Below are 25,867 nucleotides of genomic sequence, written 5' to 3' on the forward strand. Positions count from 1 at the left end.
CAGAAATCTAGATTATGGGGCGAATTGTTACCTTATAAAAAACATATAATCTTACAATTTAATTTGTCAGCAGTATATTGTTTGAAATAAATATACAAAACTTTGAAAAAAAATTACTACATAGCAAAGAGCATACATAGTAACCCCGCAGCTTTTGAAATCTCATCCTTATTGAAAATTCGTCAACTATAGTTATATCAACCATCACCTAGATTTACCCTTAGGCCATTCGTTTTTCTTTCTTTTCTCCATCCTCCTGACAGCCTACACCTTTTTTTCGAGGATGTCTGAGGGTTCGGAGATGGAATCTTTCGATTCTCCGCAGGATCGGATGCCGAGGATGTATTGCTGCTGGCATATATGGTATCAATATAGATGGTGCGGTAAGAATTGCATCAGATTCTAAGCTTGATGCACTCTCTGCTAAAATGGTTGGAGTGACTAATGAGCTCACCATCTCTTTTGGACGACTCCGAGCTTTCGGGTGTTCCATTGATGCTTGACCATCACTGTCTTTTTCAACTATCATCGCGTTGTATTCTTTGTTGATTCCTTGAATGGTGATTTTCTCTATTTCAACTTTAACCGTCGGTTCATTATGTTTAGGTTTCTTCTACGGTTTAGCTTCATTTTCCTTCTTGTTTTAACTGGTTTAAGGGTCATTTCTCAGTTATATTACAATCTTTTGTTTGGAGATATTTACTTTTTTCCTCGACTAGTTATTCTTCTTGGTTAGACTTTTCAATTTATCATTAATTATACGTTTAAAATGTTATGAGCCAGCGTCACTATCTAATAGAGTGTTATTATTAATTTTTATTTTCTTTTTTGTTAGAGTAGTTCAGCAACCTGATGAATAATTCATTTGATGCAATTTTTTTTCTTATCCTACCGTACATTTGTATACCAAGCATTTGTATGTGTGTCTGTGTATGTGTCCATCCAACTTAGTTTAGCACCGGAATGTACCAATCACTAGCGGAAAATATCGATTCGTTAGTACATGTCTCGTGGTGATCAGCTGTATATTTGTTATATATCGCATAAATAAAAAGCAGGGACAGATAAATGTGAAGAATACAGAACAATTAGTTTAACTAGTCATGCATCAAAAAGCTTAACTAGAATTCTATACAGAAGAATTGAGAGGAGAGTGGAGGATGTGTTAGGAGAAGACCAATTTGGTTTCCGGAAAAGTATAGAGACAAGGGAAGCAATTTTAGGCCTCAGATTAATAGTAGAAGGAAGATTAAAGAAAAACAAACCAACATACTTGGCGTTTATAGACCTAGAAAAGGCATTCGATAACGTAGACTGGAATGAAATGTTCAGCATTTTAAAAAAATTAGGGTTCAAATACAGAGATAGAAGAGCAATTGCTAACATGTACAGGAACCAAACAGCAAGAGTAACAATCGAAGAACATAAGAAAGAAGCCGTAATAAGAAAGGGAGTCCGACAAGGATGTTCCCTATCTCCGTTACTTTTTAATCTTTACATGGAACTAGCAGTTAATGATGTTAAAGAACAATTTAGATTCGGAGTAACAGTACAAGGTGAAAAGATAAAGATGCTACGATTTGCTGATGATATAGTAATTCTAGCCGAGAGTAAAAAGGATTTAGAAGAAACAATGAACGGCATAGATGAAGTCCTACGCAAGAACTATAGCATGAAAATAAACAAGAACAAAACAAAAGTAATGAAATGTAGTAGAAATACCAAAGATGGACCACTTTGTTGAAAATAGGAGGAGAAAAGATTATTGGGAGGTAGAATTACTAAAGATGGACGAAGCAGGAGCGATGTAAAATGCCGAATAGCACAAGCTAAACGAGCCTTCAGTAAGAAATAAAATTTGTTTACATCAAAAATTAAATTAAATGTCAGGAAAAGATTTTTGAAAGTGTATGTTTGGAGTGTCGCTTTATACGGAAGTGAAACTTGGACAATCGGAGTATCTGAGAAGAAAAGATTAGAAGCTTTTGAAATGTGGTGCTATAGGAGAATGTTAAAAATCAGATGGGTGGATAAAGTGACAAATGAAGAGGTATTGCGGCAAATAGATGAAGAAGGAAGCATTTGGAAAAATATAGTTAAAAGAAGAGACAGACTTATAGGCCACATACTAAGGCATCCTGGAATAGTCGCTTTAATATTGGAAGGACAGGTAGAAGGGGAAAATTGTGTAGGCAGGCCACGTTTGGAATATGTAAAACAAATTGTTAGGGATGTAGGATGTAGAGGGTATACTGAAATGAAACGACTAGCACTAGATAGGGAATCTTGGAGAGCTGCATCAAACCAGTCAAATGACTGAAGACAAAAAAAAAATTGCATAAATATGCAGAATATATATTAATATATTTATTTATTTATGTCATGTTTTTCTTCATAAAATAATGAACTATTACCAAAAAGCAGGCACCGGAATGTGCCGATCACTAGCGGAAAATCCCAATTCATTAGTATCAATTTCTACAGTTATATTTATAATTTAACTTTAGTTATAACAATTTTCATCATTCAAAAAAAAATATTTTTACACAAGAGGTAATCAATTTTAGACACCTAATAATTCCATTCCGAGTCGCCACCCGCCCGGAGACCCTAGCTGAGGAGGGCGTGCCTACGGTACGCCTCTGCAGCTAGTAAATTACTATAATATATAAGTTAGCATTTGATTTAAAAAACCTGTTTATTTCTTTACAGTATTACAACGTTGGATATGTTTTACAAATATTTCAACAAGAAATATAGGATAGAAAAATTATAAATAAAAAAAATATGAGACTTTTGAAAATATGTTGACGTAATACTCGTATTTTTTCAGCAATTGGCCGTTACAATTTGTAGTGAGCATTCTCTCTTAAATTAATGAATTCAGCACTACTCTGAAGTTATTTTCTAGTGGTTGAGATTCTTAATGAATGAGCATCAGTGATTTATTCTTTTCCAGTTTGCATTAATTTTGAAAAACGTCGAGAGGAGCAATAATTATAAAAATAATAATGTTAATTTTAACTTACACGTTCCATTAAAATATTTTGGTTCACTGAGCAATGAATTGATTTACACACGACTAGTCCTTTAAACAGTATCATTACGCTCTGCTGTACCAAGTTATTAATAATCTACCGTACAATTTTTAATTACACATTGTATCTGTGCAACTGCTTGGTTATATATTTGTGTGTGTGTGTGTGTGTGTGTGTGTGTGTGTGTGTGTGTGTGTGTGTGTGTGTGTGTGTGTGTGTGTGTGTGTGTGTGTGGGCGCGCGCGCGCCTGTTCTGTGTGAATGTACAACAACTTGTATCGAGTTTGGAATGTACGCTTCACCTCCATATAACGTTATCAAAGCAACAAATTCTAATACACAACACGAACGCCCAGTAGAGCCACTTATCTACATTAGACCAGTACAGCAAGCGTATAGAGTACCTCGCTTGGGCAACGTTTTCGCTACAGTCCTTATTAATCATTTAATTGAGACAACCCTGTGTTGCAAAATTTGTTTAATTTAACTCTTGTAATTTGTTAAACTGTTATTTACTGACTTCTAACCAGGGAATTTCGTGTTCAGTATTAATTTATTGGTTGCCTACTTCTCAAATATTAAGCAAGTATACGGGTTATTGTTTTTTCTTCTTTTTTAGAGTTTATGATAGTATTATTTAAAAATAACATATAAGCTCGATTTCACAATTTTTTTTTGAGATAATTTTATGATTTTTTTTTAAAAATTGATTTTTATCGTGAGTTTTATACAACTTCAGGATCGTTATACAGTAAAAACTGTTTGTTCTTAAACAATAAAATTATTAGTTATTTTCTTAAAAATCATTTTAATAATTGCTATTTAACAGAAACTAAATGTACAGCCTTCAATAATCTTAGACTAGTTGATAAAGAATAATGCTTACTTAATAAAGCTGTAAATAACTTGGAGAATTTGTTCACAATGAAAATATTTTTTATATCGGAAATTGCTATAACTATTATTACAAGAACACGATCTCAAAAAAAAAGACGGAATATTGAAAAGTTGAAAAATATTCAACATATTTAAAGTTAATGTATAACTTTTTATAAGTTCCATTTTACATAAATAAATTCGGAAAATAACAATATCATAGAACAAATAATAGTAAATAATAGTATCATAGAACAAATACATTTATAAACTGGGTAATTTTTATGGCTTATCTATATAAGCACTTCTAATACGGATTTCATTTATCGTTATACCTAGTTTAAATGTTATAACAACCTTTATTATTTAGCAATAAAAAAGCTGATAACAAAGTTATTATATTTTCCTGGGATTTTTTATTCATTCTTATATAATAAAAAATAATGATACATGAAAAATGTTAAAAAAATTCCAAAAAAAATTTTTTTTTAAACTTTCGTCGGCTCCCTTCATAATATTACTCCTTCAAAGTATTTTTCTTAGGATCACATTTGCTACAACTATGATTTAGAAGAAATAAAAAAATTCGTTTAAAATATTTTCAATGAATAAAAGCTTTTTTTGATTTTTGAGGAAAGAAAAAAATTTTGGGAAGATTTTTTTAAAATGGTAAGATAATCATTTACGCACGTAATGAACTTAATATAAAGACGGGGTGTATTTGAAAACTTTTAAGAAAATTGACTCCAAAGAAACTAAATTGACTCCAAAGAAACTATCTACCCTACTCCCTGAATTCATTGACACTAGACTTTTATCAAAAAACTGTCCCATACACATGAATCTCTGAGCAAAATTTCATCAAAGTCGGTTTACCAGATCAAATTTTATTAAGCTTCAAACACGTCAATAAACTATATGAGTACATACGTACGTACCAATATTACCTACACCCCAATGTTTTTTTTTTTTTTTGTTTTTTTTTTTTTTGTTTTTGGGACCCCTGGGTCATAAAACATCGAAAAATGCAAAATAACCATACCTCCACTTTTACTTCTTTGTACGAAGTAAAGGAAGTATTGTGATCGCGAAAAATTTCGGTTTCCAGATTTCAACGGAAATATCCATATTCACCATTTCTGAATCCATTTTGACTAGTTTCGGCGTACGTATGTATCTCGTGTAACTCAAAAACGATTAGCTGTAATGTGTTGAAAGTTTTGATTTAGGACTGTTTTAACATCTAGTTTTGCACCTCTCCTTTAGATTGCAATCGATGAACCAAAGGTTTCCAAAATAGTACAAAATTCAAAACATTTGAATTTTGGACTTTTACTTAACTGCTGCAGTAAGCCATCATTGAGAGCTTTTCAATTATATAAAAAATTACATAAAACTATGTGTTATTCCACAGTTATAGCCAAATAAAAGTTTAATTAATGAAATATGAATCATCCTCTATGAATCATGAGACCTTGCCGTTGGTGAGGGGGCTTGAGTGCTCAGGGATACAGAGTAGCTGGACCGAAGGTGCAACCATATCGGAGAGGTATCTGTTGAGAGCCAGACTAAGGAATGATTCCTGAAAGAGGGCAGCAGCTCTTTCAGTAGTTGTTAGGGGCGTGAGTCACAATGACTTAAACGGCCATGTCAACATCACTCAGTTCTCTGAGTACTGCGCAGCTGAAAGCAATGGAAAACTACAGCTGTTTTTTTTTTCCAAGAAAATGTGGTTCTCTGCATTTTCAATAGCAATAATGGAGGCGCTTTCCTTGGTAAAATATTCCGGAGGTAAAATAGTCCCCCGTTCGGATCTCCGGGTGGGGACTACTAAGGAAGGGGTCATAGAAAAATAAAATATAACATTCTACGAGTCGGAGCGTGGAATGTTAGAAGCTTAAAAAAGGTTGGTAGGGTAGAAAATTTAAAAAGGGAAATGAATAGGGTAAAGGTGGATATAGTAGGAATTAGTGAGGTTCGGTGGGAAGAGGAAGGCGACTTTTGGTCAGGGGATTTTAGAGTAATTAACTCAGCGTCAAATAATGGGCAGGCAGGAGTAGGTTTCGTGATGAACAAGAAGACAGGGAGGAGAGTGGAGTATTTCAAGACGCATAGCAATAGAATCATTGTAATAAGGATAAAATCAAAACCTAAACCGACAACGATTGTTAACGTCTATATGCCTACAAGCGCCCATGATGATGATGAGGTAGAGTGTGTATACGAAGAGATTGATGAAGCAATTAAACACGTAAAAGGAGATGAAAATTTAATAATAGTTGGAGATTGGAATGCAAGTATTGGAAAACGCAAGGAAGGAAATATGGTGGGTGAATACGGGCTGGGCAAAAGGAATGAAAGTGGGGACCGACTTATAGAGTTTTGCACGAAGTATAACTTAGTAATTGCCAACACCCAATTTAAAAATCTGAATAGAAGAATATACACTTGGAAAAAGCCAGCCGATACTGCAAGGTATCAGATAGATTATATCATGGTTAAGCAAAGATGTAGAAATCAACTCGTTGACTGCAAAACTTACCCTGGAGCAGACATTGATAGTGACCATAATTTGGTGATAATGAAATGTTGTAGATTGGGGTTTAAAAACCTGAAGAAAAGGTGTCAGATGAATCGGTGGAATTTAGAGAAGCTTGAGGAAGAGGAGGTAAAGAAGATTTTTCAGGAGGACATCGCAAGAGGTCTGAGTAAAAAGATAAGGTAGAAAATGTAGAAGAAGAATGGGAGAATGTTAAAAAGGAAATTCTTAAATCAGCAGAAGCGAACTTAGGCGGAATAAAGAGTACTGGTAGAAAACCTTGGGTTTCAGACGATATATTGCCGTTACTTTTTAATCTTTACATGGAACTAGCAGTTAATGATGTTAAAGAACAATTTAGATTCGGAGTAACAGTACAAGGTGAAAAGATAAAGTTGCTACGATTTGCTGATGATATAGTAATTCTAGCCGAGAGTAAAAAGGATCTAGAAGAAACAATGAACAGCATAGATGAAGTCCTACGCAAGAACTATCGCATGAAAATAAACAAGAACAAAACAAAAGTAATGAAATGTAGTAGAAATAACAAAGATGGACCACTGAATGTGAAAATAGGAGGAGAAAAGATTATGGAGTTAGAAGAATTTTGTTATTTGGGAAGTAGAATTACTAAAGATGGACGAAGCAGAAGCGATATAAAATGCCGAATAGCACAAGCTAAACAAGCCTTCAGTAAGAAATAAAATTTGTTTACATCAAAAATTAATTTAAATGTCAGGAAAACATTTTTGAAAGTGTATGTTTGGAGTGTCGCTTTATATGGAAGTGAAACTTGGACAATCGGAGTATCTGAGAAGAAAAGATTAGAAGCTTTTGAAATGTGGTGCTATAGGAGAATGTTAAAAATCAGATGGGTGGATAAAGTGACAAATGAAGAGGTATTGCGGCAAATAGATGAAGAAAGAAGCATTTGGAAAAATATAGTTAAAAGAAGAGACAGACTTATAGGCCACATACTAAGGCATCCTGGAATAGTTGCTTTAATATTGGAAGGACAGGTAGAAGGGAAAAATTGTGTAGGCAGGCCACGTTTGGAATATGTAAAACAAATTGTTAGGGATGTAGGCTGTAGAGGGTATATTGAAATTAGATAGGGAATCTTGGAGAGCTGCATCAAACCAGTTAAATGACTGAAGACAAAAAAATAAAAAATAAAAAAATAATGAAATATTTTGATCTTACAAGGAATTGGTTCGAATTCGACTTTATTTCCTCTATTTTTTTATTTTATTTTATTTTTTATTTAAATATATTGATTTATTAATAATTATTAATCTGTGTTTTTAAAAGAAGTTTTACAATAAATAATAATTCAATAATAATATTTTTTAAAAATCAGAAGTTATTAGTGAAATAATATTTTATGTACTTTTAAAAATATTTGTATGTAATTTAATAGGCATTTAAGGAAGTCATGTGGTGTCCACACCAAATTTTTTGGCTTATTATCGTAATTTCCTTTTTTCAGCATAGCTGTAGAGCTTTGATACCAGGATAGTAAAAATAGAATAGATTCTTATATAACCGCAAAAAGTGGTCATTTTGTAATATTTGAAATGTAAAAACTGAACGATATTATAAATAACACGTTTAGATACTTTGTAGTTATACGGATGTACGAATGATTTCCTGAGAGATTTTTATTGTTCTGTTAAGATAGCTATTTTAATCGGAGAGAGAATTGACTTCTACTAAACTGTAATGGTAAATTAAGATTCGCAATAATTTTTATACAAAAATTGAATTATCTGAAAGATCATGAAATCTTATTACTATTCAATTTCCTCCATACTGGGTATCAAGTGATAACCTGGACTCTTAAGAGCTTCGGTAATATCTGGAGCTTAGGTTACTGAACGAGTGGATTCTGAAAATTAGTTAAGGTGTCGCGTACAGATCGGGATCAGAAAATGAGAAAAAGAAAACCTTTCACCTAACCAATCAGATATTATAAACTACTAATTCTAATATAAACTGTAAGAGATTTAAATATGAAAGTAGATTTTTCAATCCCCTAGAGTGATGTACATTCATAAAAAGTACTAATGACAGCTAAACTAGGCGTACTAAAAAAAAAACTAAGCCAAATTAACTGAAGTAAAAGAAAGAACTATCTAGGAGTTACTAACCTTAGAAACACAGGCGAGGCTGGTGATTGAGGATAATCAAATATGGATAACCTGAGATTAAAACGGGTCTCTAGTGACATCTTGTTCGAACTATCCCTATATATTCAGATACTCTTCACCTAATCTATTGTTTCCTAATCGTGCTTTAGAGCTTTGAATCCAAATCAGAATACTAATGACCTTAATCAATTTATATGCACCACTTTTATTGATTTATTGTGTTGATATCTGGGTAAACTCTTTCTATACAACAGGTCAAAGTATTGTTGAATTTAAAACACACATCTCTTCAGCAAGATTTAATAAAATAATAATAATATTGCTTATCTTGGACCTTATTCTTTTATTTAATCATTAATTTTAATTAATAAATTTCATAAAAAGTTATTTTTGAATTTGACTTCAATTATGTAACTTTCATTTCATTATTTTTCACCTAGGTCGTTTTTGAAGCCATATAAAATTTGTATTCAAAAGAAATTATCATTCAGAGGTATTTTTCGATATTGTTTGAGTATAGCAATAAAGTTTCAGCTTTCTAAAACGAGCTAGAAGTTACAGCAGTTTGTAAATAGTCGTTATTTCTATTCCCCAAACGCTTAAGTGTCTTAACTGAAACACTTAAATTGAAATAGTTAAAACCATTCCATCCTCGTATAATTAAGTGAATACAAGAGAAAATTAGTTGAACAAGATAGGTTTTTTAATAACCGTTGGCTGAAATTAACAAATTCTGAATAAGTATATAACTTATACTGTTATTTTAAAATGTTATAAAATTACCAATTTTACAACTTATTACTTAAATTCTATAGAATTTAATTAGGTAAAGATATTTTTAATTGTTTTCTAATATTTCTCGCACATTTTCAGTCAATTAATGTAATAATTTTCAATGTTTAATTGCGATAGAAAGGAAAAAATGTGATATGTACACCACATGATTTCCCTGTACGCCTATTAAATTACGTACACACATGTTTAAAAGTACATAAAATTTTATTTCACTAATAACTTCTGATTATTTCATTTTTTATTGTTATTATTGAATTATTATTTATTGTAATTTTTTTTTACAATCAGAGGTTAATATATCAATATTTTTAAATTAAAAAAAGTTTAAAAAAAAAGAAAAGGAAATGAGTCGGATTTGAACCAATGTGCCTTCCCCTTGTAAGATCTAAATATTTTATTAATTAAAATTTTATTTGGCTATAACTGTGGAACCAATAAACTTATTGTAATATACAACTTATGATATATCGTTGAAAAGCTCTCAATGAGGACTTATTACTGCAGTTAAGAAAAAGTCCAAAAACGAAATGTTTTGGATTTTTGGAAACATTTGGTCCAGTCGATTGGAATCAAAAGGGGAGGTGCACAATTAGATGTTACAACAGTACTACGTAAAAAATTTCAACATTCAACTGCTAATTGTTTTTCAGTTATGCCAGATACATACGTATGTACGTACCTACGTACGTACAGACATCACGCCGAAAAAAGTCAAAATTGATTCAGGGATGGTCAAAATGGATATTTCCTTTGAAATCCGAAAATTGAAATTTTTCGCGATTACAATACTTCCTTGTATTCGACAAAGTTTGGTTACTAGACCTGCTCTTCAAATTGAAATCTTTCCTTCTTCAACCTTATTATTTGATTCTGTGAAGTGGTACTTAGATGTTCACTTCTCGAAGAATAGGCATAATCAAGATCTATCTAACTTCGTTGAACATGCCTCCAGAGTGCCGCAGGGCTCATAATTGGGACCGGTTTTATTCCTAATGTATACTGATGATCTTCCTTGTTCAATATCTGTATCAATTGGATCGTTCGTGGATAATATGGTGATCTTAGCAGTTGACGATGACCGAGTTATAGCTTTGTAGAGAAGCTTCAATTGACGTTGGATGCAGTCAGTATGTGTCTGCACAAGTGCAAAATTGAAGTCAATCCAGCGAAATCTACCCACATTACCGTCACGACTAAGAGAGGAGACTGCCCTTCAGTCTACTTGGATAACGTTGATAATCCTCATACAACTATTGTGAGATAAAGGTATCTCATTGGTATACTGGTGTAAACCAAGGGGTTTACACCAGTACAGAGGAATGACGTAAAGCCATATACTGAAGAAGAAAAAACAGATTGAACCAAAATGGGTAAAAACCAAATTAGTTAACCAAATTGGTTAATGGGTACGGGTTCTCAGTTGTCTTTAATTGGGTTTTAATTTTCTGTTTTTGAATTTTTTTTTTAATTGCACGGTAATTTGTAGCCGAGTCATAACTTGAAGTAGATGACCAACAGTTTTTAAAACTTCAACTTTTTGAGATGAGGTCTTACAAAACGAGCGTCCAAGCCAGTGATCCACATCATTTTCAAAATACGTTTGATTATGTACACCAGAACCAGATAGTATTTATTTAAGACCTACTTGAAACCGATATGTAAGTATAAGATTCAATGCTAGGGGACGACTACTGACATCAATATTAAAGTGATCCAAAGGTTACAGAACATAAGGACAGTGACCCAACCTGACTTAGTTCGTCAGGAATTCTGAAATACATCAATAACTGGGGATCCCATATCTTCAGGATGAGATTGACTAAATAGACCTAATCCCCTTACTTTGAATCTGCTAGACCACGATGTGACATTAGTTGATTGAAAAGGGTTCATGTGCTGGACCTTAGTGATGGTCGTTGAAGATAATTTATTTTCATGAATTTTTTCCGGTAAATATTTCTTTCACGTCACTATTTTTCATCAATTTTTGTTTTAATACTATTACCGTTTAACGCTGTTTTAATTCGTTCGTTTTTCTACCTGTGTTTATCTTCAATTTTATAAAAGATCATTGCGTGCGAACTAAATTTGTTGAACATATGTGGTCAGTAGAATGGACAATTAAAATAGAAACCAGTGGTGATAGTGCTTTTGACGTAACGAGTGTTTGTTGGATCTTACGTGTGATTATAAGTATGTTTATAATATAAACGTTTCTGTTATTATATTTATCATTCTCTGTTTGTTTTTCTGGGGTCACCATTGGATTGGATGGGCCTCTCTCATGCAATATTCTCAAAATATTATTTACTTACGGTTTCTTAAGGAGAAACAGATTGTAGATTGTATATTTATGTTCTACAACAAAAAAAATTAGTTTTCTTTAAAAAAAATTAGGTTGATTTGTTTACGATTATTTATTTATTTATTATTTTTTATTTACGATTTAGAGGGCTTCATTCTTTGCCTAGAGCTAAATGTAGGTTAATTTATATTTAACAGATTATTTATTTATATTGTTTTTTTTAAGATTTAGGGATTCATTTTCCTACGTAGATTTATTTTAAAACTTTAATTAGCATACTGTTTTCAGGATTTCTTTGTTGAGTATGTCAAGTATCTATCACCAATGGGTAATACCGATAATTTTTGTCACCGTTAATTAATTTATAATTATTTAAATAAGGTTTTTAATCATATGTTCCTTCAGTTTACTACAAAAATATTTAATTACATTTTTTTTATTAATTAAACAAATCTTAGGGTAAAAGATATACGTTGTGTTTATATACGCGTACGTGCTCGCGTACACAAAGCTATTCTGGTTTAATAGAAATATTCAGTTATATTTTGAATAGAAATATTAGAATATAATGGTGTATGAGTTCGACAAATGTTTTTCTTATAATTACAGGGAATCATACATTTACGGGAGCTGGTACCTCTTTTATTTATTTCTTCTCCTATGAAAACATGTATGACGAAACAACTTTCTCTTAGGGTATTATTGTATTCCCCGTGTAATTAACCAACATATCCCACAGGAAATGCAGATTAAACCCAGTTTCATAATAAATCCTCTACGAGACATTTTAATTAAAAGTGCCACCGTTGTATGTTGTAGTAAAATGAATTTTGACATTCTTTTCAACACAAGTTTCTTATTGTTTCAACTTAGTCTTTTCTCTTTACTATAATAAACAACTTTAAAGATTCTGTTTTTAATTAGAACGGATTTTATTTTTCAGTTCTTTTTACGTTTTCTTTTTATTTTTCTATTTTATTTTATTTCAATTCTTTTTTTATAGAACTTTTCTTATGTTTTAAATTAAATTCTGTTTTATCTGTAAGGTATGTTTTAATAATGCGAACATTAATCATCTGTATCAATAATAAAATATATGCTTACATTGCGTATTTTATAAAAAAATAAATAAAACAAAAGGTTATTGATTTTTTCGGATTATTAATAAATTTGTCTTGTTGATAAATAAATACTAATAATGTAACCGATCTATTATTTTTAAATATATTATGCTTTAAATAACATTAATTTCAATCTATTAAAAAGTCCAGTTACTATAATATGATTTTAAATCGGTTATTATAATCGTTGAAATTGAGTTTCAGTTAATGAGATTTACTGATCAGCTAGAACTTTAACAAGACAATACCAACATTTCGTTTGGATTTATAACTTGAGGTAATGTAATGAATTTTTTTTTAAACCAACAACTTAAAAATAAAACAGAATTTTATAATGTTGAAGAAATACACAAAAAAAAGTTTCGTTATTTTGTACAAAATTAATATATTATAAATTAAATATTTAAATCAGATTATTCCAGAAAGGGAAAGTGACATCACTTTCCCTAGGTACATAACAATAAACACATGTTTATTGTTATGTACCTACGACTGAACTGTTTTGTTAGGAATAGATAGACTCGTCTATATCTCGCAAATGAGATTAGATATATAAAGATTGCAAAAATTGAAGGTATTGATATACTATGAGAGAAAAATTGATACAGTATAGTATCAAATCATAGAGTGTAAGAAGAAGAGGGACCATTTGTAACAAATTAAAAACAAATTGCATACATATATAGTTTAAGAGAACAGAACAGGGCCGGTTACCTCTTTTGTATTAAACACAAATGAAGAGAATATTATTCTTATACAATATTATCATAAAACATTATTTTTGAGTAATGTTCTCTCGTAAAATAACCAGTTCTTTTCCGTGTTTATATTTTTATATACAGATTAATAATTGTGGTACTACCCTGATAAATATCTACTACACCGATGTACTTCCATCGTTTTCTAACCAAAAGCAATTAATCAGATTCATGACCATAGTTTGTTTTAGGTAGTACTACCTATTTATTTTAAGTGATTTAAATCTCAATAAATTATCCTTACCTTTCTAGATAAAACAATATGTAGGAAAAACAACATAACACGTAATTCTTGTAGCTAAAAAAAAAAATATTAATGAAATCTTCTTTTTCGGTTTTTTGTAATTTTTCCTTTTATTTGCTTTGTTTTTTAAAAAATTGTAAATATTTTTAAAGAATTAGTGCAAAGAGAAAATGGGATGTCATTATTTTTTTTTTTTTTTACCTACAAAATAGTTTGATGACGCGAGTGTTAACCCCGCACGAATACAAATATGATGTATGTATAAGCGAAACTTGTACCTTGTACCTAAAGTAAACTGTCCACCTGCCAGTCCATTAAAATTGTAATTGAAGTTTAACTTTGTTTCAGTAGTGGCAGGAGTGATGTAACTCATGATAGTCCTTTAATTCAAAAATATTAGTTTGATTTAAACCATTTAATTCGGAAAAACAAACATTTATCCAACTAGAAGCTAATTACACCCTTAATACTGATAATTTAAGGGAATAAATTTGTTCCTTAGCAAATTCATAATATTGTTGGCATATTTATATACTTTTATTAACTTCAATTTAAAGGGTAGTAAAGGTTATGATGAAACGAAGAGAAAAACATGGGACCGAAACAGATGGAGACAAAAATAGTGCCAGAGACCTGCTAACAGACGAAATACCACATGATATGATACTTTAATTCTACAATGCTACATTGTGAGACGTTTGACTCAATGAGACCAACAAGCAATTAAAAAATGCAGATAATTAGTTTTAAATACCATGTTTATTGATTTTTTATTTTTTTCTTGATGTTATCACATCAGGTTTGTGCATGGGATGTGAAAACAGAATTTTTTAGCCTATGAAAAATACCATGTCTGACCGAGATTCGAACCCGGGACCCCCGGATGAAAGAATGAAACGCTATCACTCCGCCACGAAGATCGGAAAAATAAATACATAAATAAAATTATTTTATTTATTTATTTACTTAGATATAATTATTTTAAATAAATTTTACGTCTGAGTATGTTTTTCTTATTTTGTCTATTTTTAAGTAAAATCTTTTAAGACAATTATTTTTTTTCGTGAAGTATTGTCATTTAAATTAAAACTACTTTAAATCTTAACAATTTCAATATTCATACGTCTTTTGTGGTTCAGTTTTAAAGGCTTATCACGGTGGATGGTAAAATTGATCTCCTCAAAGAAAAGTTTATTAGAATAGACACCAGGTACGTTTTTCATAAGATAATGTAATAGCCGACATAAAAAATGTTTTAGACGCCAAATCGGTATTGCATAGCAATGAAATCGTTCGTAAAAAAGTACAAGTTTTTTTTATGTTAAAAAATTTTCTATTTCCGTACCTCAAAGTTAGGTCTCTAAATAAATAAAGAAGTCATAAATTATCTCAATACAATTGTTTTATAAATAAATTACCGCAAAACCAGGATGATAAAAGTTAAATTAATTTTTTTCGTTTTTGAATTATATTCTTTCATTTGTTTATAGTCTTCTACCGTAACACGGTTGCTGCTCTCCACCTTGTTTTATCCTTTGCTAACCTCTTTGTTTCAGCATATTTTCTCTTTTCTATAATGCCATCCATCATTTGAAATCTCTTCCTTCCTTTTCGTCTCCTTCCATTCACCAATAGTAGGAAATTCTTCAATGAAGTTAACTTTCTTCTCATACAATGTCATAGTCAGATTTTTTCCTGTATTCAATCACATTTAGCATTTTACTGTTCTCTCCGATTCTCCTTAATATATATTCATTTAATAATTTTTCTAAATTTCAGGATATATTACAAATATTATGTATATAAACGTTCTAGTTCAGGTATTTCTTACAATATATTTGAAATTTATAATCCATAAAACTACAGTATAAATTAAATTTCAAAAAATGAAATAAAACTTCTATAATAAATCCAAATTGAATTTTCTTCTAGGATACCTTCTAGTAGGTTACTTAGGTATTGGTAAGTAAAGTACATAAAAATTAAAAAAATTATAACACCACATACATTTATAATTTTTCAATTACATTAGTTGAAATTAAAAACAACATAAAATTTAAAAAAATTAAATACAATTATTTAAGAAAAATTTGTAAATGAAATAACAAAAAAATTGTTAATATAAAAATAAAAACAAAGAAGTTGTAAAACAGGCAAAAACCAGTTGGTGATTAAGGAAAGGATCTATTAATTTTAGTGTTTTCTAGCACACAAGTAATTTTAAGTATCACGTTAAAAGAAAAAAAAAAAAATAATAATGCCTATAAAATATTAACGGTATTACAAGGACAGCGTCTTCAATCGCTTTTTTTATATGATAATAATGATGATGCAGAACCAAAAAAATGTTTTATTTTTTTTATTTTTTACTTCCTTGTACAAAGTAAACGTAGCATTGTGATCACGAAAAGTTTCGGTTTTTTTATTTCAGCAGAAATATCCATTTTTGACCATCCCTGAATTCATTTTGACTAGTTTCGGCGTAACGTATGTATGTATCTTGCATAACTCGAAAACGATTAGCCGTAGAATGTTGAAATTTTTGATTTAGGACTGTTGTCCTAATTGTGCAACTTCCCTTTTGATTGCAATTGACTGGACCAAAAATGTCGAAAAAAGTTCAAAATCCAAATTCTTTGGATTTTGGACTTTTTCTTAACTACAATAATATTCCCTCATTGAGAGCTTTTCAACTATTATCATAAGTGGTACTTATTTTTATTGGTTGCAGAGTTATACCCAAAGAAATTTTAATTAATGTAATGTTTGGATCCTACAAGAGGAAGGCAGATCGGTTCAAATGCGAATTCATGTCCTTTTTTTAATTTAGATATATTGATTTATTAATAATTATTAACCTCCATTTGAAAAACGTATGAAAAAAAATCAGAAGTTATTAGGGAAATAAATTTTTTGTACTTTTCAAGTTAATTTAAAGTTTTACAGAGATTAGTAATTATTAATGAATCAATATGTTTAAATTTAAAAAGCGTTAAAAAATATATGTATATGAAGTCTGATTCGAACCGATTTGTGCATGGTTACGGATCCGACACATTCTCACTTACACTACATAACTATTTGAACGATATGAAACAAAATTAATATACAAACTAATATAAAATGATGATACGACACCACAAAAAAATTTTGATGCAATGTGGTGTCCACCACAGTGCAATTGTGTAACTGTCCACTTTATTAAAGAACTGGAGAACACTATCTCACTTTAAAATGAAATAAGTTTAAATTAAGTGCAGAAAAAATGTGTATATGTAATTTAATAGGCCTGCAATGAACTCATGTGGTGTCCACATCAGATTTTTTTTTATTTATAGTCTAATCAACAATTAAAGCTTTTAGTAACTTATCAGTGTAAAGCAACTGCATCGGTAAATTTTTAATCTTGTACAAACTCAGGCCGATCATTCCTGAGACCTATGGTTAATTGAAAGCCAACGACGAAAAATCAGCGGTACTCACGATCTAATATTCAAAAACTAATATTCGAATCTGAAAACTCTCAATTTCGAAATATGATTTAAGACATCGAGTTTACCACTTCACCAACCGGTAGGTTACAACAAAATTAATTACTGTTATAAATTTCATTAAAATATAATTTAATCATAAGATGTATAAAAAACATATTCTTAGAAATCAATGGTAAAGATACCAAACCTAACTGATCGTTACCCATGCAATTAGCCTACGTCCTTTCAAATAATACTTAAAACAAAATTCTGTGTAACTTTTTTATTTAAAAAAAAAAAAACATTTTGTTTGATTTAGCTTTAATTTTTGTCTCCTTCTAAAATCCTTTGATGTGGTTGTCATTAAAGAATCAGCGCGTCATCTTCAAAGAGTTGATTTAGTTACTAAATTTATGATTTTTAATGTTTACGGTATACGTTATGCACAGCAATTAATTTTAGTCAAAGAAAAAAATTATTTTTCGTTTGTAAGGTATATAAGATTATATATAAATTGTATCAAATTTTGTTTATTATTTTGAAATTTTATCGTTTGATTTCTATTGAGAAGAGATTACTGTTTACTTTATTTAGTTTATTTTCTTTTATCTAAAGTTTATTGTGTAAACTTCTAACAAATTTAAGTTTTAATTCTGTTCTGTCTGATTTATGTATTTCAGTTTGTATTTGTTGTTTTTACTTGTCTATTTTTATTCTTTATTGTTCTATTTCTTTATTGTTTATTTTTGTTGTTTTATGTAACAGTACATGATAGTGTTACTTTAGTCGCTAGTGACTGTAATTGTTGATGCGACTGTAAATAAAAGCATTAAAAAAAATAAAAATAAGAATAAAAATGTAAAGAATCATGAATAATATGAATCTTAAACCATCAGAAAAATATCTTCTAGAAATTCACTGAATTTGGAATTTTTTTTTTAAAGATCTCATGATATTATTTATTTTTATTTTTATAACCTTACGGGTCTAAATAATTTCAATTACACGTATCATAGGGGTTTCAACCTTCATTGTTATTATACAAATGCTTCATCAGTGGGGAGATTTTCTTTAAACAGATAAATACATATGGTACAAAAATTAATATAAACCAAAAATAAGAGCCCCTTATTGTAACAAATATACTAACAATGTTCAACGAAATTTGTAACAGGTTCTATCATTTATCTCTATTTGCATTCCCGAATTGTAGTAAAATATAATTATTAATAATAATTAATAAAATTTATTAACAACTATTAATTAACTAACAAAATTAGTCAGAGGGAAATAATATATTTTGTTTTAAATTATTCTGATTTACATTTAAAAATATAATATTTTTAAATAAATAAACAGCATTTCCAGTTTCTACTAAAAAGTCCTAACACAAGCAGAAATGTTTATTTTTTATCAGTGAGACGGATGTTAAAAATATCTTTGCATTTTTAATATTTTAAATTATATTTTTAATTAAATTTTATAAAAAAAAAAATGTTCTGATTATACGAGATTTTTACACTAAAAATGGATTTAAAAAAAAAAAAAAACATAAACTAGAAGAGATTAATTTTAATTTATATATACATTCTATATATGAAAATCAGTAAAAAACGATTTGTAATTTGTAAAATCATATTATCTTCAGTTTTGTATGAAAGAATCCAGACATTGGACAGGATTAAAAAAAAAAAAAAGAAGTATCTCTGAACGCATAAAAATTAGTGCTTATAGGATTAAAATAAGAATCAATATACGAATTACAGAATACAAGAGGATAAAAAAAGAGAACGGTTTCAAATTTAATTTTGGATGGATAAAAGTATAATATTAATTAATGAAAAATATTTTTTACTTACAATTTTTCTAAGTTATTAAATTAATTAAGTAAGTTATGAAATTAATTAAAGAATTATTTATATATCTTAATGCAATATACTTTGCCAAATTTTCGTAAAAAAGTACAATATTACTTTATTCGCTTGGTAGGGGTGAAAATAATTTTTTTTACGTTTGAGGTATGGAAGTACGAAAATATCATTCATTTAAATTGAGGTTTCCTTACGTATATACTATATATCTTTACATAAACCTATATATATTATATATATATAGTTCTATGTATAACTAAAACTACTAGATCAATTTTCTTTAAATGTATATTTGTTATACTAGTGTGATTAAATATGTGAATTTAGAACTTTGATGAACATTGATTGAGTTGTTCTTTAGTTACATTCAATTTAAGGCAGAAAAAATTTGAGCGGAGCAAGATAAAAGCGTGGTTTGTTATGAAGATGCAAGTTAAACGTTGACATTTTCTTTACCTCCGGTTTCTATTGATAGCAATATTAAAAAAAGGTCTTTTAAATATTAAAACCGAATTAAATTAACGAAAAAACGTTCTTCTTACGCAGAACGTCCAATAGATTTTTTTTTTTTTTGCTTTTATTTGTTTACATATTATTTTACAATACTAATTTTAATGGCATTTTTTGTTAAATATAAATTGCTTAATTATTTAGCATTCTTTTTATTGGGGTTGGATAAATCACTACTTTGTTGTAGTTTTCCTTAATTTTTTAGTGTAATTTCAAATAAGCCTTTTGAGTTCATCCCAAATAAAACTTCATGAAATTATTTATTTGAAAATACATTGATATATATATATAATAAAGCAATATCATTGATACTGTGGTTTACCTCAACTTAGAATATCACTGATAGTATCATTAAAAGAGTATTGATACTTTGGTACATCAGGCTAAGATATTTTTTTTTATTGAAACTGTTACATTTATGCTGTAGATGAAGGCTTCTCACAACTAATGAAGTCCAATTAGATAGAAAAAATTATTCATGTAACTTGTTAGTAATAATACGATCACGGATTTTTAAATCATTATAACCGAAATGTATTTATATTTGTCAGTTATCGACTAATGAAGTTAATAGATTTTATAGATATAAATATAAAAAAATACAGAACAACAGTGTAGCAATAGATTCAACGAGTTTTCTTTTAGGATTTGATTTCCTTTAAGTATAACTAAAATTAAACAGGATCTGTATCAAATAAATCAGTTATTATTTATTATGCCAAATTGGAATATACTAGTTGAGAACTGAGATATTATCGACTGGAAATATATATATATAAGTATATATTTACAAAACCTGCATAAAAAATAAATTTCTTTTTCTTACAGTGGTTTCGCAGTCATATAAAGTCAGAGTTGAAGTATCGGCAGCAGCAAGAGGCTGTACAGCAGTATTACAATGCGTGATTGATCGATCTGTCAAGGACTTGGTTCGTGTAGTAGCATGGGTCCAAGATCCTTCATTTTTTATATATCCATCATTACAAGGAGGTAAGCTCCAACATAAATTTATTATTACTACTATTACTATTATTATTGTTATACAAATTACTTAGTCTCTATATATATATGTTTTTGGCTAACCTTGCAAATTTACATTTTTATGAATGTATACACATTTAGTTTTCCGTTTACATAGTAAAAGAGCCATCATTACATGTTTATACATATTTAAACATATATATATATATATATATATATATATATATATATGTGTGTGTGTGTGTGTGTGTGTGTGTGTGTGTGTGTGTGTGTGTGTGTGTGTGTGTGTGTGTGTGTGTGTGTGTGTGTGTGTGTGTGTGTGTGTGTGTGTGTGTGTGTGTGTGTGTGTGTGTGTGTGTGTGTGTGTGTGTGTGTGTAATTCAGTTAGAATCTTAATACTGAAATCAAAATATCTGGAACAAAAACGAAATGAGTCCGATTGATTAATACAGGATCTCGAAGACCGAATACAAAAGTAGGTGTTCATCCTAGTCTGATGTTATTACCGAACCGTTATCAAATTCCAGTCTGTCGTATTATTTATATTGACATGAAATTGTTAGTTGTTATATGTTTTAAACTTATATTTCTTTAATTGGTTAGTAATATTTAGTAATTTGTTTTTGTTTATGAAAATTTAAAATTTCTGAAGAAACCAGATTTTTAGATTTATTATTGGTTCACAGTATTATTTTTTAATAGATCAAATTTTCATTTCCATGATAATTGAAAATAATTTTTTTTAAATGATTTAATGATGTCAAATCGATATTTCGTTAAATTATGAAATAAGTTTTTTTGTTAAAATAAATCTAAGTTATTAATTTCATATATTTTATTTATTGAAAAGTTTTTTGATTTACCAAAATTTGGGATGGAAATTCTACAGTAATTTTATAAAAGTCATAATGTTATCTATCTGTACCTATATACCTCTTGTGCTAGTATCAAACATAAAACTAAGAATTAGAAAGATATTTTTTACTTTCCCGACTGCGACGATATTTGCTGCTATAATTATAACGGAAAGATATACCGAATTGCCAAAAAATCTTGAAAAATTGCTGTTTTTTTTTTTTTTAAGTTTTGTTTTAAGAAAACATTTTAAAAGATGTAAAACAGAAAAAATAAAATGAATAAATTGTAAATAATCTGCGAAAAAATTGTTTATTTCAATGCTGCTTTTCAAAAAAATATATTTTGTTAGAAGGATGTTTGTGCGTATTACGTACTTATTTTCCTGTATTTGTTATTATATCTCTTAACCCTGTTGACGAATTTATTCAAACTTATCGACAGGTACTACCTTCGGGGCAATGTATTTAATTTTTGCAAATGTTCGAAAATGGGGTGGGGTTGTTTTAACCGAAATCAAATTTCATATTTTTACTGGGACACTTTAGCATAACGTTTTTCTTACAAAAGTTAAAGTTTTTTTATTGAGATCATAGATTACTATTTTTTCTTTAAATATTCATCCCCTTCCCCCCCCCCCGAAAACGATTTTATACATTTTTTATTTTAGTTATATCTTGCTTCAGAAAAAAATAGTGGAAAATTTGTTCTATATATTTTCAACGTAAATAGGTCTTCAAACCTCTTTAAATCTTTTTTGCCAGTCCTTCTCCAAAAGTCTGTGGTAACACAAAATATATTTTAATTTAAAAAAAAGTTTATTTAAATTTATTTTAGATTTAAATTGATCTCGCAAGTTATCGGTTGCATTTAATATGTAAAAATTCAATTTTTTCGAAACTCTTGCTCATTAATATTTCTTGAAAAAAAAATTAGTCGAAAAAGGATTTTTTTCATTTTTGTGTTTATTTTTATTTTATTTTTGTGTTTTATTAAAATGTAGGGGCCTTATACACCCTTACGTCTGGTGATATTGCTGGGGATTTAATAATTTTTTAAACAATATGATGACAACTAACAACTTCAGAAATCAATGCTCATATAGCACAAAAAAAATTTTAAAAATCCCACCGGTAAAGTTTCATTAAGTCCTCCACTAGTACAGTAGACATGGTTAATTTTTTTATTTATTTATTTAATTATGTATTATAAAATTAGAAATAAACATTTTTACATAAAATTATAAAAATGTTCCAATAAAAAGGAATTATTTTATCTTATGATACAAATGGAGCTGTAAATGATAGCTTAATTAGTGTAACCGGAAAAGACCATCGAGCTGGTCTAGTGGTTAACTCGTCGTCGCAAATTAGTTAATTTCGAAGTCGAGAGTTCTAAGGTTGAAATCCTAGTAAAGGCAGTTACTTTTACATGTATTTGAATACAAGGTCGTGGATACTGGTGTTCTTTATTAGTTGGGTTTCAGTTAACCACACTTCTCAGGAATGGTCGACCTGAGACTGTACTAAACTACACGTCATTCATGCATACCATCCTCTGAAGTTATACCTTACGGTGGTTTTGGAAGGTAAACAGAAAAAGAGAGCGTTTATCCGGGAAAGTTGTGCAGTTCATTGTGAGCTTTTTTGTTAGATGTGTGTGTAGTGTAGCAGTGTATGTAACAGTGAAACGTGAATAAAATATTAGAGGAAAATAAGCCTATTAAATATTATTTACAGAATTATGATGAAAATTAGGTAGTTCGATAACGTACAAATTAAAATGATTTTTAAAAAGTAGGAGAAAAATTTATGGAAGAATCTTGTTAAAAGATGAACTTGCTTGGTGGCCATATCAAGGCTTATTTACTTTAGTAAAAGAAAATACGTTGATGTAAAATTCATAGTGAATACAAAAACTATAATTTCCAATACGGAAGCTGTAATAATTATGTTTAAATTAAAAAAAAAAAAACAGGACAAAACAAAATCGAATATAAAATAGTGTTAACTAGTTAAATTCTTGATAACTAATAAAAAACTTTTTTTTAATTTTAGAATGGATAAAATACTTTACTTACAAAAGAATAAAATGGTTTATAGAAACATTACCTTCCATTTTGATGATACTATAAAAGAAAATATATGGTACAGCGCAACATGTTATTCTGTACATGTATCTGAAGTTATATGAAATAATATCTAACATTATTATGTTGATATGTTGTATCCAGATATCAAGGGATTTGCTTTATACTGTTGTACAAGGTTCAGTTGGTGTTACTGTCAAGGTGTCAGTGCGATTTTTCTCACACTGGGTGTGTTGGACACTTCTGTACTGTATTAAAAAAAAATCTTATTTTCCTCATATTACAGTTTTACATCACCCCTCCACATTCACCCGTTTACGTTATTCTGATTAATTTAACCATTTCAACTAAACCAAAATTCATCGAAAAATAAAAAAAAACTTATAAATTAAAGAAAATTGAATGGCTTTAGAATAATTAAATGTGTTGCGTGTGGGATAATGGTTATCATTCCATGACAATGAGGGTAATTCACAATTTTTTCATTATGCATATTTATACTATTTTTAACCACTAGATGAATATTTTGTCTGTTATAACCAATAAAATTATTTCAATTAAGATTTTTCATTTATCAATAAACAGTGTATTTTATTTATTTTTTCATTATTTTAAAAGGCATTTTAAGGCTTTGAATAAAATTTTAAGGCAGTTAAGCCTCTTCACGTCATTTGCATTCATACATACCATCCTCTGAAGTTATACCTTACGGTAGTTTCGGAGGCTAAACAGAAAAAAGAGAGTTTAACCGGGAAGTTGTGCAATTCATTGTAGGCTTTTCTTGTTAAATGTGTGTGCAATAGTGAAACGTGAATAAAACAATTAGAGAGGAAAATAAGCCTATGAAATATTATTTACAGAATTATGATGAAAATTACGTAGTTCGATGATATACAAATTGAAATGATTCTTAAAAAAATAGGAGAGATGTAATAAACACAAATTATAATAAACACTGATCTGCTCTACCTTTTATTTGAATTATTAAATTGGGTCATCCTCTCTAATTCTATCAGTGGAAATTATTTTCTTCCCTTGAGATCTTCTTTTCATGTACTTCTTAATATCTCTATAAGATATTCATTCATATATGAAAATCTTGCTGTGGTACTTTCTCGTTTTTGTTTGACTTTAGTAATGTGAAAATTTTACCTTCATTCATTTTACGTACATTTCGTAATTCATCTGATTATTATAGCTTCAAGAAGGTGATTCACGAAGAATATAACAAACGTTCAGGAAAGATTCTATTTATGAAAATTAAAAAGAAAGTTTATATAAAGTAGGTTCGGAAACGCTTTATTGGCTAGTATTTGTTTTTAATAACTTCGAAATTAATCAATAGGTTTGTATTAATTAATTAATTAATAGGTTTGTATTTAATTTTTTTAGACTTTATTCATACAATCTTTTCTCGGATTCGCTACAAATTCTCTGTAAGTTTTTTTTTTTTTAATTTTATGTCTTTACTCATTTAACAAAGTTATTTTATGTCAAACATAAAATAGCGTGTTTTTCCACTACAATATTTTATCTTTATCCGTAGATTTCTCAAAAATTAATAAAAATACATTTCTGGGAGCCATTTTCTTTTTCAATTTTTCAGTTTGGATTTCATGTAAAACCATTAAATTTACCCCTTAATTTAAGTCTCAAGAATTACAGTCTAGGTTATTTTATTGAAGGCTTAGAAATCAGAGCAAAATCTTTCGCCATCCGACACTCGCTAACGAAGCGTATCCGAATTTTTTTTAATATTAAACTTTTTTATTTTCTAGTGAAAATAAATTTTCCGTTTCCCGAAAGTTTGTTACAGTCTTTATGAATTTCCATGTGTATCTCCTATATATATTTTTCCTGTAATCCGTTTATTCATTATGCTTAAAATTTCCATAATGATTTTTTTTCATAAGTTTTATTTAAAGACACCTCTAGTGAGTAATTTTGAATTTTGTGTTTCATATTGACATATACATCTTTCACGGATGTGCACTAAAATATACTGTACCGCTGTACATTATATTCTGTTTTCACTTTAGTATTCACTTTATTATGATAAATCGGTAATATTACCAAATATTCAATTAAAATGTTCCAGTGCATTATAGGTAGGGACAGCCTGATTATGACATGAATAATTAACCCATTTTTTTCATTTTTCTTGTTGCATTTAAAATTATCTATTTTTGTTTCGCTTCCTAAAATATGTCTTAAATCGACTTGTCTGAATATATAAAAAGAAACTGAGGAGATGAAAGTTGAA

General features: G+C 29.1%; 1 protein-coding gene across 1 annotated transcript in view; it reads left to right on the forward strand.

Annotated features, from left to right (window-relative positions):
- The window catches only part of Dscam2 (Down syndrome cell adhesion molecule 2), a 462,957-nt gene that overhangs the window by 52,687 nt on the left and 384,403 nt on the right, over positions 1–25,867 (forward strand). Inside the window, exon 2 of the mRNA XM_075372643.1 lies at positions 20,508–20,669. Coding sequence (XP_075228758.1) covers positions 20,508–20,669 — 162 coding nt within the window. The remainder of the gene's footprint in view (positions 1–20,507; positions 20,670–25,867) is intronic.

The sequence above is a fragment of the Lycorma delicatula genome, chromosome 8 (assembly GCF_047948215.1).
Source record: "Lycorma delicatula isolate Av1 chromosome 8, ASM4794821v1, whole genome shotgun sequence".
Taxonomy (NCBI): Eukaryota; Metazoa; Arthropoda; class Insecta; order Hemiptera; family Fulgoridae; genus Lycorma; species Lycorma delicatula.